Consider the following 15,073-nt stretch of genomic DNA (forward strand, 5'->3'; position numbering starts at 1 on the left):
GCATGTTTTTCTCCTCGCTGCAGTCCTGGCCCGATTTCTTTGTTCACTGTGGAACAAAGTGAATTCTGTGTCTGAAGGATTTACATCCTTATTGTGGATTTTGTCTAAAGGCCCCTCGTTCTGAGGGGGTTTGCATAGAGAACTGTATGGTCATGATGGCTGCTGCAAGTCACCTTCCCCCAGAAGAAACACTTCTGTAAACCCTGTGGCAAATTCCTTCTGAGTTTGACAAAAGATTTTCAGGTTTTATGAATTTACAATGTTAGGTTTCCAGTTAAAATACAGAAACTGTAAGGTGGCTTCAGTTTTATTCTGTGAAAACTCCAAGGAATCACAGAGGACAGCTAGGTTATGAAATTCTCAGCTATGGGGGAAAAAAATGTAAGGAATATACCCCCGGTTTAATTTGGTTACTTACCCACAAAACAGCTGGAGTTCATTTCTCCTTGTGCTGCTGCTTGAGAAATAATTTGTCTCTTTAAATCTTCCAGTTCAGTAAAATTCACTTTCAAAACAAAAGCCAGTTTGTGTGCAGTTACTGAAGAGCCTGCAGTTACAATCTGTCTGGACTCCTTTTGTGGGGCCCAGTTGCCTGTCATTGAACAAATTATTGTGATTTTTGGTTCCTTTTTGTCTCCACATAACTGCCAGTGGTATTGTGAGCCTTCAAAGCAAGCTGTTAGGATGGCTTTTTATGACAGGATGGAGTCTGCTCCAGGGCTAGTGAGGTCCTTTCTTCCTTGCAAGATGTGTTGTATTATTATGACACACTTTAAATTTTTACCTTAAATATTTATAGCCTATCTAGATGTGTGTACACGATCTGAAGGATGCAAGAGGAAGGCAGGTGAGAGGAGTACACAGGGAAAAGCTGTGTTCAGACACATAGCTCACCCTGCTCAGTTTCTGCATATCTGGATTTTCTTTTTCCATGTTTTCCCACCTTTTTTTGGCTTCTCTGCTGGTGATTGTATAGCAAATGCTTCCTTACTTTTCTGTTTTTTTCCCTTTTTCTTCTGTGGCACAAGGAGAAAAGTGCTGAGGCTTCTGAGGAGCTGGATTAAACACATGAATATGACAAAAATCACTTGTCACCTCTGTCAGCCTGCATTGGGTTTTGGCCTCCTGGTCACAGACCAGGCATGTGTTATTCATGAGCCAAAGAATTCTTTCAGACTCTCTGCATTTCTTCTGACTGCTAATTCCATCAGTTTCAGAACAGGAATGGTTGGCTAAGGAGGCAGGACTCAAGGGTTGAATTGCAAATTCTGCCTGCACGCAAAGATAACGATATCCAGCTGATCAGTGAAGCATGTTCCTATGATCTTGGTGTTTGAGCTCTTTCTGGGGGCTCAGATGGAGTTAGATAATTGCAATAAACCTTTAGAAATTGTTAGCTTTTTGAGGAGTTTCAGGTGAAAAGTATTTAAATTGGTTTGAGTTTTTTTCCCTACTGGAAAAAGTGTAGTTCAGGTCATCATTAAATTCGAAGAAGCCATGAAGGCAGGTGCTTCTTCCCTCATCTGGAGCACATTTGGGAGCTTCTTTAGCAGTCTTGCCTCCACAAGGGATGGAGATTTCTGTGTGTATCTCCACAAATGGAGTTGTTGGATGTGTATGTTTATATTGATCCAGAGATAAATTCAGTCATCTTCATGCCAGCATTTCTCACTGAATTATTGGCAAAGAACAGTTCACTGTGGACCAGTTTTATCTTGTTGGGGCTCAGCCTGTCATTAATTCATCATCTTTATTAAACAAAAAATGCTGGGAAGAGCAAAATGAAAGATAAGGCTGTTTGCCTTAAATGTAGTGTAGTCCCATGGGGAAATAAAGATGATACTGCACTGTCAGCTTAAAACAGTGCAGTCATTAAAAAAATGTTAAACTCATTTACTCATGATTCATTCTAGGGCAACCTGCTGTTAAATGTGGGCAATTGAGTTGGGATGATTTCATGGGATGCTGTATTTGCTTTCCAATAAATTTAAGCAAGGATAAGCTATTAATTCAAACCCAGAAATAGAAAACGTACAAAATCATATTGAAAGAGTCTTTTTAATGGGAATTGTTATCAAGCTTTTAGGCATTAGGCAGAGGAGGGAAGCCTGTACAGATATATTGTGTAAGACAATTGTTTTTCATGGTAGATTTTCATGGTCTACCAAGGTGTGCTTAAAGCTTTTTGTTCTGTGCCAGCAAATACAAAGAGAGAACTGTGAATTTTTGCAGAAGGATGAAATTTTGTTTCCATTACTACGAACGTGATCTCATTGACTTAACAAATTGAGTAGGAAAGGCCTGTTTCTAATAATGGCCTCTCATCTCCTGCTATAAACTTTGTAAGATTAACTTTTTTCTTTTTAAATTACTGGAAAGCAGACTGTCTTGATTGCTAATGAAATGCAATACTGTGCTGCCTTGTTCTTATTCAAGCTTTACCCTCCAGGAGTCAGAACAACTATAACCTGAGACCAGGCTTTAAATTTCATTTAAAACTCTATTGGGAAGAATTATATTGATGTAAAAGAAGACATTTCTGCAAAATTGTAGGCTGTTACCAGTTAAATTAATTGTGAGTGGAGAACAGCAGTTTAAAGAATACATCTCTTTTCTTTAAATGGACTTTAAATATATCTGTAGTTCTATTTCAAAACTACCTGTTCTGTAGCACAGTCTAGTGAGGAATAAAAATCCCTACAGAGAGATTTGTGAGAATCTGCAGCAAATGAAGACCATCTGCATGACAATATCCTTATTTTCTCCTGAGAGGTCTCTCCCAGGAAAACCAGCACTTTGTCATGTTGGTTGTCACTGCAACACATGTGGCAGTAGATTCATCTTTATCAAGAACAAAATGCCACCCCAAAATGGAGTTTCAGTATCTCTGAAGGCAAAGTGGAGTTGTTTGGTTATACAGGGGAAGGGAGAGGGGCTTGAGATTTCCACAATTCCCATCTGTTGGAAGGGGAGCTGTGGCTGAAGGACTCTCAGCCTGCACTGGACAAGTTCCAGAGGAATGCTTGATGTAGGACCTGATCTTTCAGCTGTTTTCTCTTCTCAGTCACTAACAAACCAGCCCTAACCTCACCCAGGTGCCCTCAGAGCTCATGTATCTCCTCTCAGGAGTTATCTAAATTATGCTGTGTTGAGAATTTTGATGTGTTTTTTATAATGTATTTCATAGGGAGCACATGGAGGAAGAGGAGAAAATTAATTCCTTCCTCATTTGCATTTAAATCTTTAGCCTAAATTACTGTCTGAAAAAAACTAACAGCACAGATTCAAAAATTTAATTTACATTTTATTCTTTAAATCTGTAGTTTACAAAAATATTTTCAAAACCCATTACATGCAGTTTGTACCTTCCACTATTTGCCATAACTTGTAAAACTGGGAGTATTGGATCCTGGGACAGTCATCAGAACTTCTGGAGGTCTGTCTTCCTCCTTGAATTTGGGCTGAACTTAAGAATGATTTTATCACTCTTTTATCTCAAAATCTGGTTTTATCCAGTTAATCTACAGTTTTTTCCCTGGGCTTTCAGCTCTGACAGATGTCCCTAAATACAATTGAGATCTAAGTGGGTATCCAAAACATTTGGTGGAGAGAGCTGAAATATCTGTATCAATCTGGTTTCTGTTTCTTGTTTCTTCTCATGTGAAATAATTTGTCATCTCCTCACAAGTTTTTTCCAAATACTAAAAAAAAAAGCCCAACCTTAAGCAAAGTCAACTTGCTGTAAAGTATTTTAACATCTGCTGTGATTGTCAGACTGTAGGTCATAACATATTTGTTCAGCTGCTAAAAAGGTTGCGTCCTTATTTTCAAATCTCAACAGTTAGTAGCAGTTTGAATTAAGAAATTCTATTAATTTTGTGAAGTTTGTCTGTAAATTGCCTTTCTTGTTGGTATAAGTGACCAATGTAACAATGGTGCATTAACAAGGAATTTTAGGTTTTCTGTGAGATTTTCCATTTTTTCTTGTGCTACAGTTGTGCAAATAAAAAACTGCTGAAGTTGGTGTGTTTACATATCCATCTGATAGGGGTTTTACATCTAGAGGGGCCCCCACTGTTGACACACTGGCTGATAGGTGGTGGATGTGACTTTTTTGTTTGAAAACTAATATTTGTACAGTAATTTGTAGTGTCTTATAGACTGTACAGAGAATCTTCTGTGCTGTTTTGCCAAACCCCAGGGTTTATGCTGACACCAAGTTAATATTTGGAGTGATGTTGCAAATGGGAAGCATTATTTAAATTTTAGGGGAGTATTAACAGAAACAAGGGAGGGGTTGGTTTATTTTCTTTGACTTTCCTTTGGAGCTTTAATCCATCCCAGTGACCCAGTGTTAGCAAAGTGCAGGTGAGTGGTTTCCTGTGGAACAGAGCTTCTTCACACTGAATACTGCCAGCAGCACAAAGATCAAACAGCTCCAAACGATGACACAATTTAGTAGCACTGTGTGTGCCGTGCAGTGGCTGCTGCTTGATTCATTTCCTGGGCTTGCCATGCTGTCCAGAGAGCTCAGCCTCACTTCAAGGGCCTTTGCAGTGTAGTTTGTTGAGGATAGAAATCCATATTTAAAAGGAGGCAGTGAGAGAGACAAAGTAACCCTGCAGTCCCAGCAGCAAGGATTTAACATGCTGACTGAAATGAAGAGCCAACTCACCTGCACTAAGTGCTTAAGGACTAAATATAACAGGAGAGCAATTTCAGAAAAAAATAGTCATGCTCCATACATGTTTTAATGCAAATGGTCTAACTGGTGTGCTCCTGCTTTCAGGCCATGAATATTTTGGTTCCCTTCATGTTCAAATATGCAGTGGACAGCCTCAACCAGCTGTCTGGGAACGTGCTCAACCTCGACGATGCCCCCAGCACTGCGGCCACCCTGGCAACTGCTGTCCTCGTGGGCTGTGAGTGCATTCCCAGTCCTGGCTGGGAGCTAAGGGTCTGCAGGCAGGCAGGGAGAGAGGGGTTCAGCAGAGCTCCTGCCCATTGCACTGCTGGGCATCACAGCTGGTTGGGAATCACAGAATCGTGGAGTGCTTTGGGCTGGAAGGGACCTTAAAGGTCATCTGTGGGCAGGGACACCTCCCACTGTCCCAGGCTGCTCCCAGCCCCGTCCAGCCTGGCCTTGGGCACTGCCAGGGATCCAGGGGCAGCCCCAGCTGCTCTGGGCACCCTGTGCCAGGGCCTGCCCACCCTCACAGGGAACAATTTCCAATATCTCATCCCTCGCTGCTCTCTGGCAGTGGGAGCCATTCCCTGTGTCCTGTCCCTCCATCCCTTGTCCCCAGTCCCTCTCCAGCTCCCCTGGAGCCTCTTTAGGCTCTGAAAGGGGCTCTGGGGTCTCCCTGGATCCTTCTCCCCTCCAGGTGAGCACCCCCAGCTCTGCCAGAGCCCCCAGAGCAGAGGAGCTCCATCCCTCAGAGTGTTGTAACAATTTCATAGTTACACTGTGTTGATGTCTATTCCCAATATTCTCTGACCTTGCTTCTGGAATTCTAATTAAAAAATGAAATAATGCTTATAGAAATTATTCTTGATTATAAATCCTGCCCTTTCTTATAACCAGCTATAAAAAGAAACTGATTTAAATGTGTGCACAATAGTTTATAAATGAAAAATTGCATAAAGCTTGGGCCAATTAAGTATAAATTACCTTTGAACTAAAATTGTTGAAAATATATAAAGAATGAGTCTAGTGTAATTTCATGCATGAAGGGAAGTTGAAAATATAATTATTTTCATTTTGTAAACTTTTTCATTCCTTTTTAGATGGTATCTCAAGAGCTGGAGCAGCATTATTTAATGAAGCAAGAAATGCAGTATTTGGGAAGGTAGCTCAAAATTCAATCAGGAGGATTGCCAAGAATGTTTTCCTGCACCTTCACAACCTGGACCTGGCCTTCCATCTGAGCAGGCAAACAGGAGCTCTGTCAAAAACCATTGACAGAGGCACCAGGGGCATCAGCTTTGTTCTCAGTGCTTTAGTGTTTAACCTGGGACCCACAATGTTTGAAGTGGCTCTGGTCAGTGGAATTCTGGTAAGTGTGGTTTAGTCATTGTTGGAATTGTCTCATTTAGGAATGATGCTCTTACCAAAGTCTACTGAGTACTAATAATAATAATAATTGAATTTACAAGGTGAAAGCAGCTACTTTTAAAGAGAGCAACCCATAGTTTTCAAATATCTGTTGCTTTAAATAGGCTTGTTTGAAATTATTTTCACATTTAAAGCCTCTCTTCAGCCAGTTGCGTTTATGTGGAGAGTTTTTGATGTTTTTCTTCAGAATTGTTGGAAAAAAGATATCAGAAAAGTAAACTGTGCACACAAGTGTCAAATATACCCCAGTGAATAGTGAGGAAACAGAATAAAAATGTTGTGGTTCAGTGTATTCAGAATAGAGCAGGGAGTGATTATTGGTTCTTTCCTGAATGCTGATCTGGACTTATCCAGAACTCAAAAGTGAAAATTAGCTTTTAGAAAACAGGCTTCTCCTGCCAGGATTTAAGCTTAATGCCCTGAAATTTAAACTTCTACAAAATAAATCACACGTTCTGTCTTTGAAGTCAGGATCTTTGGGTGTTATTTGGGTGCAAAAATCTGAATCATGATTATGTATCTCGGTTTAAATGAAAAACAAGAATCTTGTTCTGTTTATTGGCCTTTTTGGAAGGACTTAATCAGGTTTGAATGGAACAGTGAAATGCCTGTTGGGTTCCATTTTCTAACCAGTGGAAGTTGCAGACCAGGCTGGCTGTCAGCCAACCCTCCTTAGGGCTTTTCTCTCCTGATGTGCCCTGAAGTACAGAAAATGCTTCCTTAGTTGTTTTGCAAGGCCATTTATTTCTTCTTCTGCAGTCCAGCTTTCTTTCAAAATCCACTGAAAAAGCACAGAAACAAATACTTATTTGTGAAAACAGCACAAGCATCAGCAGCATTTATGTTTTATAATGTGAAAAATAACTTTGCAGTATTTTATACAGTAGCTCTTGGTTATTGCCTCCAATCTTTTCATCTAAATCCTCCTTGCTGCTTTCTTTTGGAGTTTAAGCCCTCATTTAGCCTTAAGCTGTTCCGAGCAGGGATTGTGTTGGGAGGGACCATCATTTCTTGTCTTAACATTAGAATAGCTTAGCTGGAGACATCAGTGAAGTTTTGAAAACAATGATGATTCTTTTTTTTATTATTATTTGATTTGAAATCTGCAGTATTACAAATGTGGTGCCGAGTTTGCTTTGGTCACTCTGGGGACGCTGGGAGCCTACGCAGCGTTCACCATCGGAATCACCCAGTGGAGGTAAGGCAGGCCCTGCCCTCACGTTCCTCAGGGTGCTCTCATGCCTCAGCCTGAGCTTGGGATGGTGCCTGCAGTGGCTGCCTAGAGCAGAGGCTGGACAAGATAAGGAGAGCAAAGTGGTCTTTATTAAAGGCCTTCAGTAGCTTCACCTTGGGCAGGTGGACACACCCAGGATGGACGATGGTCACAGATTTTTCAGACAATTACAAGTTTGGTCCATTTACAAATCAGGAGTTAATCCTCCAATTCCAGCTTCAAACAGTGAAGTCATATTCCCCCAGTTTGCTCCCCCCCAATTCACTTTTCTTGATACTTTTTGGGGTCTTTTTGAGGCAGTAGAGTGTCCTTGAATCTCAGGCCTAGAGGAACTGTTTTGTCTGATGAAAATGTGAAGACAGTTAACTAACACTCTGGATGGAGTTTAGAGTTGTACACTAATGCAGTGCAGAGTTTGACAAATATAAAAGCTAAAATCCTAAGGCATCAGTGACTGGATGAAACCTTCCTTTCCCAGGACAAAGTTTCGGATAGAAATGAACAAAGCTGACAATGATGCTGGTAATGCTGCCATTGACTCGCTCCTGAATTATGAGACTGTGAAGGTAAGGCCAGTCTTTACTACCAGGCTCTTTGTCTTGTTTCTGTCAGCCTTAGGGAAGTGAGTCATAGATTCATCTTTAAAGGGCTGCATATTTGGAGCACTAGCATATTTTTAAGCATTATTCATTTGAAGAGGAGTGCGTGGCATTGACAGAGTAGCAGGAAGGTTTTTAGCGGGGGCTGGAAAAAAATCTCTTTGTTAATAAAGAGTGAGAAGTTCCTTTCATGGCTGAATCACCTTGACCATCAATTTCTGCAAAGAGTAAACTTAGTCTTGAGGAGGAGGTTTAGGTTGGATATTGGGAAAGGTTCTTCACCCAGAGGATGCTGGGGTACTGAACAGGCTCCCAGGGAATGGGCATGGCCCTGAGGCTGCCAGGAGTGTTTAGACAACTCTGTCAGGCACAGGGTGGGATTGTTGGGGTGTCTGTGCAGGAGCTGGGCTGCATGATCCTTGTGGGTTCCTTCCAACTCAGGGTGCTCTGTGATTCCTTCCTTCAGTTGTGAGAACTGTTGGACAGGAGCTGTGTGTGTCCGTGCACTCAGTCTGTTCATACTGGATTTTACAGCCACTTAAACAGTCCAACATGTTTGTCACTGTCACATTTACCAGTTTTGTTTATATTGTAGTATTTCAATAATGAAAAATACGAAGCCCAACGGTATGATGAGTTCCTGAAGACCTATGAAAAAGCCTCCCTGAAGACTACCTCTACTTTAGCTCTCCTCAACTTTGGCCAGAGTGCCATATTTAGTGTGGGTTTAACAGCCATCATGGTGCTCGCCAGCCAGGGCATTATTGCAGGTAACTCACCTGTCTGTAAGCCTAAAATGAGTCTCCTCTACCTCAGTTCATCCACAACAGAGGTGTTAGTCTTAATTAACTGAGGGTTGATGTGGTAGTTCATTTTGAGAGTTTTTGGTTGAGAGTTTTTTGCTTAAGTTTTGTCTATATATTTCTACTTCTTGGAGTATTATTAATTCCATTATATCTGTCTCTCAATCATACTATGATTTTATCAAAAACATTATAAAAGTTTAACAGTTAAAGAAAAATCCCAAGAAAATTTCACTTTAGGAAGTTTTTCTAAAAGGTTTTTGAAAGGCACTTCTATAGATAAAAATATTTCTGTGCACATTGTACAAAGATCCTTTCTTTTTGCCCTTCTCCCTTCCCATTTTGGCAAGACTCCATGTATGTATACCCCTGTGCTTTGTCTCCAGTAGTTTTGTTACCAATAATTCACTTTCCTTCCATTAATAAGGGCACATTATTAAAAGAATTGCTTCCATCTGTTCTACACTTGTCTAATTTACTACACAAAATAAAGCCTGCTTGATTAGGAAGACAGAGTACAAGCTTCAAATAGAGAATTGGGATGAAGCTCTGCTAAAACAAGGTGGTTTTAGAGTAAAAATAATGATGCTTTTAAGACTGTTAACATCCAGAAGTGTTTGAAGGACAGACCTTTATACCATGTGCTCTTTCTTGCATCTGCTTTGCCCTTTTTAAAGATGCCAGGGCAGGGAAGGGTTACACTGAACAGATCAGTCAGTAGGTGCAGTTTATAGCTGTTCTTAGGAAGATTTAGAATAGCTTGAAGCAGGATGGTAGACATATGGCTTTAAATCATCTTTCTGGGCCTGTTTCAGCTGAACTGACCTGCCACTTACCTTTAGCTGCTGTGACATCCTGAGCTTTCCCTTGATCAGCCTGTTTGATACCGAGCTGCCCAGAGGTTCTCAGTGTGTTTTAGCAGCTCTCTGGTACATACAGCTCTCTCTTGATCATTACTGAATCTATCATTTGGATTTGTCTGTAATTGTACTTAAGATTGTCTTTCCTGATTTGTGCTTCCATATATTATTTCCTTCCTTTTTAACTTCCTTAGGCCTCTCTGTGGATTTTACAGTCTGATGTTGTATGTGCTGCTTGCCTTATTTGCCAGGGCTATTACATTGCACTTTTTTTAAAGTGAAATCCACACAAATATTGCCATTCATTTCAGGCACCCCTGTATTAAATCTGGGAATGGATTCTGGGGTTTTGTTTGTTATTTAAACATCTGGGTTTAGAAATGAGATAAAAGAAATTAGGTTTATTGGACTTGATTCTTTCTTTTGGTGCATCCTAAAAGGAAAACCCTTCAAGTCTCCTTATCCTCTCATACCCCTTTTGTCTTAAGGCAGCCTTTCTGTTGGAGATCTGGTAATGGTGAATGGATTGCTGTTCCAACTTTCTCTGCCCTTGAACTTCCTGGGAACAGTGTACAGAGAGACAAGACAAGCCCTGATAGATATGAATACCCTGTTTACACTTCTCAGTGTAGATACCAAAATTAAAGTAAGTAGTAGCTTATTTTCCTAAAATATAGCAGGGCTGTTAGTGGCCATGCCATCATTTCACCGTGTTCTCATCTTCCAGGTTTAATTTCTATTCATGAAATAGTTGTTGTGTGTGAGGTTGCTGCTCTGCCTCTTCTTTAAGTGCAGTTACTGCAATAAGTTGATTTTTTTTTTTCTCACAGAGAAGCAAAAATTGCTTCATGGAAGCTGTGTTTGTGTTGAGATCTTTTTATTTAAGTATTCATGCCTCGTGCTTGAATTTTTATTGGTAATTAATGATGCAGAATATATTGCAAAAGAAGTTATGAGGCAGAGTGATTACAGCAGGAATTTTTACCTCCTTTGGGGAAAAGAAGGAGCAAACCAGTGTCACTTGTGCAGCAACTTAGGATTATTTTCCACATATCTGAGCTGGAGTGTCTATTTGCCTTTTTCTGAGATGAGAAAGGGACTGTTGAGCTTGTTAAAGTGTTGGAGATAATTTCTGGGCAGCAGATAAAGTGGAATTTTTCTTTTCATAGGACAAAAAGCTGGCTCCACCCCTGAAGATCACCCCCCAGACTGCTTCCATTGCCTTTGACAATGTGTATTTTGAATACCTGAAGGGGCAGAAAGTCCTTGCTGGAGTGTCCTTTGAAGTCCCTGCAGGAAAGAAAGTGGCCATTGTAGGAGGTAGTGGGTCAGGGTGGGTAAATGGACTAAATATGCCAATCAATGCAGAATTTAGTTTGTTAAATGTGGTGCTGCTTGTGTTTGCTTTTTATTGTTTGTACATCATTCCCGATTGGAGATTGCAAATTGCAAACCAGGATGTAACATTAACTTCAATTCTTTTCAATTCCAGGAAAAGCACCATTGTGAGGTTATTATTTCGTTTCTATGAACCTCAGAAAGGAAACATTTATATTGCTGGACAGAACATCCAAGATGTCAGTTTGGAAAGTCTGAGAAAGGCAATAGGAGTTGTGCCTCAGGTATGCCACGTTTCCTTCTCCCCAGACAGTCCATGGGAACAGTAATTCTAGTCTGTTGTAGCAGTGATTCTCAGGATCTGGCGCTGTTCAGTGAAGGCCACTTCTAATGTGGTGGTGTTGCATGGTGACTTTCAAAGGAACTAGACGTTTTTCCCCCAAGAAATATTATGGTTTTATATGCATCATCATATAGATCCAATTTCTGAAATGCATTTAAGCCTCCCCATGAGAAGCTGCCTCCAGCTTTAAGTGATTTAGCTTTATAGTTGATTACCACCCGTAATGAGTTAGCAAAGTGGTGAAACTATGCATGACATACATATTTAGGACACAAAATATATTAATGCCTTTTTTGGGAAAAGAAATGTCCCCAAACACTTTTACCTTCACGCTGTGTAAAGAAAAATACAAGCTGTTCTGTATTGATTCTTTCATGGGCCACGGACAGTTCTGAAGCTGATGTTCATGATTTCTTATTTCAAATGTGCTTCCCACCGATGCAGGATGCTGTTCTCTTCCATAACACCATCTACTACAACCTGCTCTATGGCAACACAGAGGCCACAGCAGAGGAGGTGTATGCAGTGGCCAAGCTGGCAGGGATCCACGATGCCATCCTGAGGATGCCCAATGGCTACAACACCCAGGTTGGGGAGCGAGGACTCAAGCTCTCAGGTTGGCTCCCAGCTTCTTTGTATCCCTTTTGCTGCCTCAAAGTTTAATGCAGAGTTTAGTCCTTAGGTTTGCTTTTAGTTTTTTTAGCTTATAACACAGAATCATTAAGGTGGGAGAAGATCTCCAAGATCAAGTCCAACCTTTGAGTAAATCCCACCATGCCCACTAAACTGCATCACCAAGTGCCACATCCATTCCTTTTGGCTTCCAGGGATGGTGACTCCACCACTGCCCTGGGCAGCCTGATCCAATGCATGACCCTTCAGTGAGGAAATCTTTCCTATCATCCAGCCTGAACCTCCCCTGGCCCAGCCTGTGTTCCCTCTTCTCCTGTCCCTGTTCCCTGAAAGCAGAGCCTGAGTCCCCTCCTGTCAGGAGCTGTGCAGAGCCACAAGGTCCCACCTGAACCTCCTTTTCTCCAGGCTGAGCCTCTTCCCAGCTCCCTCAGCTGCTCCTCATAGGACTTATGTTCCACACCCTTCCTCAGCCCCATTCCCTTCTCTGGACACTCTCCAGCCCCTTAATGACCTTGTAGAGAGGACCCCAAAAAAACCTACCTGTAAAGGCTGAATATTAGTGTGAAGGTCTGCAGTTTAAGGCAGCTGTAATCTGCAAGATGTTCAAAGGAATGTATTTTCAGGGGATTCTGTTAAATGAGGTTTAAGTGAGGCTGGTGGTGCATCTAAGTAAAAATGATTTTTCTCATGATCTGTTTGGGTAGTGGACTAGAATTGGGAACTTTGTGTGTTTTGAGGGATGCAGTGGGTGCAGACAGAGGTGCTGCCTGTTGCAGAAACAGTTCTGAGGGGGATTTCTTCCTCTGCAGCTGCTGCAGTCAGGAGTCCTGGTGCCTTTGGAAAAGGGGGTCAGAGGGTACAGCCTGTACCCAGAACGTGAGTGCAGGAGAAAGTGTGCATGCTGCAGAAGGGCATTATGCAGAGACCTAAAAGAGAAATGAAGTATGTGAAGCACAGACCTGGGTGAGGGAATAGAAGGTGCTAAATAGGTACTGGCAGAACTGAAGAGAATCGTGCTAACAATGAAAGATTTGTCTTATGCTGCCTGTCTCCCCACACTCATAATTGCTGGAAAGAGGATTTGACTGACAATAGGTTTGAAATGTCTTGGTGTTGATAGAAGAATAGAATGGTTTCAGTTGGAGGGAATCTTCTAAAAATCATCTAAACCAACCCTCCTGCTGCAAGCAGGGGCATCTTTTACTAGACCAGGTTGCTCCGTGCCTTAACCTTATGTTGAGGTTTAGATTGGATTTTAGGAAAAATTTCTTCACCCAAAGGTTTGATCAGGCTTCCTGGGGCAGTGGTGGACTCCTCATGCCTGGAGGGATTGAACAGCTGTGTGGATGTGGCACTTGGGGACATGGGTCAGTGGTGACCATGGTGGCTGGGGGAATAGTTGGGCTTCATGGTCTTGTGGGGCTTTTCCACCCTGCATGATTCTGTGTCCCTTTCTGAGACTGGAGCATTGTGTGTGGGTGTGCTGGAGTTTCCTCCTGACCTTGTGACTCCTGTAACAGAGCCTTTCTGAAAATGGGTTCTGCCTTTCCTCCATCCTTCAGTTTGTGCTGCCACTGGGATGGTCATAAGCACCCACCTGCCAGTACTTCCACAAAGGTAGTGTTGAGAAAGGTAAGGGAATTGTGTTCTTTTACTGCTTTGTATGTATTTAAAGAAGAAAGAGTATGTAACATACTCAGGAGAAAGACAACAGAATTCTTTTGAGCTCTGAATAAGCATCTGCCACTGAAAGAACAGCTTCAATTTCTTATTTTCAACAATTAGGTGAATATTGACAAATACCAGTGGTAAACAAGCTTCAGGAATGTGTGCAGCCAGGGTGCAGGAGTCTCAGGCCAGTGCTCTCAGAACCAGTGTCATTGTTCAAAGGATTGGAGATATCAATGGAAAGCTCTGAATTCCTTCAGTGGCTCTGTAAAATGCTACTGCTAATTGGAATCTATAGTTCTCTCAACAGTAGATTGGCTCCCTAAATTCTTATAAAGATATGTATTGGATTCATTTCAGAATCAGTTCGTGAGGTTTTTTTAAGTTGGGTGAGGCTTCCTCAAGTCTAAGGAGAACACAAAGTCCTGCTTTGTTCTGTTATTTTGTGGCAGGAACAGGGTGAATAAAAGCTGCGTGAATTGAAGTGATTCTCTTTAAAATCCAGGGGTGCACAATGGAAAAACAAGATTTTAGCTGCAATGACAGATTTACCAATTTAAGTGATGATGTAGCATTTCGTGCAGTTCTTACTGTTCTCAAGGATTGATTCATCAAGAGTAAAGAGTGAAAAACAAGTTGTTTGGGTTGCTCCAATTAGAACCCACATCAGTGTTGGCTAATAGATGTGTAATAGGCAGAGCTGCAGCAGCCCCAAATCCCTGACTCTGTGAATGGAACAGTTTCTGTGCTGCTGCCCTGAGTGTGAATGGGGAACAACACTCCGTGCAAATATGGGGGATCTGGTTACTGAAATATGTCTTTCAAACATGGATATTGTCAAGCTGTGAGTTTTGAAGATGCTGTACAGGGGAGGGAGGGAGAGCACACCAAAACAGACTGAGTAAATCATACAGTTCTAATTGCTCCTGAGTTCTGCCAAAGACAGTTTAAAATGTGAACTGCAGCATTGCCACCAGCCTTTTAAATGGTTTATGAAAGCATGTTCTCTCCTGATAGGAATGGAACATTAACAAGAGTATAATGGTATTAAATGGAATGTTTTGAAGTCTTGCATAAAACAAAGGAGGACAAGTGCACAAATGTGACGTGTTTACGTCGCGTACCAAATGTTTAGCAGATTTTAAGTTCTCAAATGCACCTGTTTTCCTGTCTGTAAAAGTTGCCCTGAGTTATTCTTGAGTAGATGTTGGCTGTAAGAACTGTTTAGGAAGGAAACTAGTCTGAAACTGGGTTATATCAGAAACCACCAGGCTGCAGATTGCAGGCTGATGGTGGTTTTCAGTACAATATTACCTGTTCTTGAGTGAAATTTGCCATTATGGGTGGGAAATTGGCTGAATATCAAGGAGAGACCTGAAGGACACAATGTGTGAGCAAGATGCCTGAAATCCAATGCAGCAGGTGTGGAGAGAGCAGTAGGGAGAGAAAACTGGATTTGTGTGTGCAGAGTTACTGGATG

The 15,073-nt window shown here is 41.5% G+C and overlaps 1 protein-coding gene across 1 annotated transcript in view; it reads left to right on the forward strand.

Annotated features, from left to right (window-relative positions):
• The window catches only part of ABCB7 (ATP binding cassette subfamily B member 7), a 35,014-nt gene that overhangs the window by 14,859 nt on the left and 5,082 nt on the right, over positions 1–15,073 (forward strand). The window contains exons 5-13 of the mRNA XM_030228850.2: positions 4,790–4,922; positions 5,788–6,056; positions 7,225–7,313; positions 7,828–7,915; positions 8,544–8,718; positions 10,100–10,257; positions 10,781–10,944; positions 11,104–11,233; positions 11,737–11,908. Of these exons, the coding sequence (XP_030084710.1) occupies positions 4,790–4,922; positions 5,788–6,056; positions 7,225–7,313; positions 7,828–7,915; positions 8,544–8,718; positions 10,100–10,257; positions 10,781–10,944; positions 11,104–11,233; positions 11,737–11,908 (1,378 nt within the window). The remainder of the gene's footprint in view (positions 1–4,789; positions 4,923–5,787; positions 6,057–7,224; positions 7,314–7,827; positions 7,916–8,543; positions 8,719–10,099; positions 10,258–10,780; positions 10,945–11,103; positions 11,234–11,736; positions 11,909–15,073) is intronic.

The sequence above is a fragment of the Serinus canaria genome, chromosome 4A, assembly GCF_022539315.1.
Source record: "Serinus canaria isolate serCan28SL12 chromosome 4A, serCan2020, whole genome shotgun sequence".
NCBI classification, from domain to species: domain Eukaryota; kingdom Metazoa; phylum Chordata; class Aves; order Passeriformes; family Fringillidae; genus Serinus; species Serinus canaria.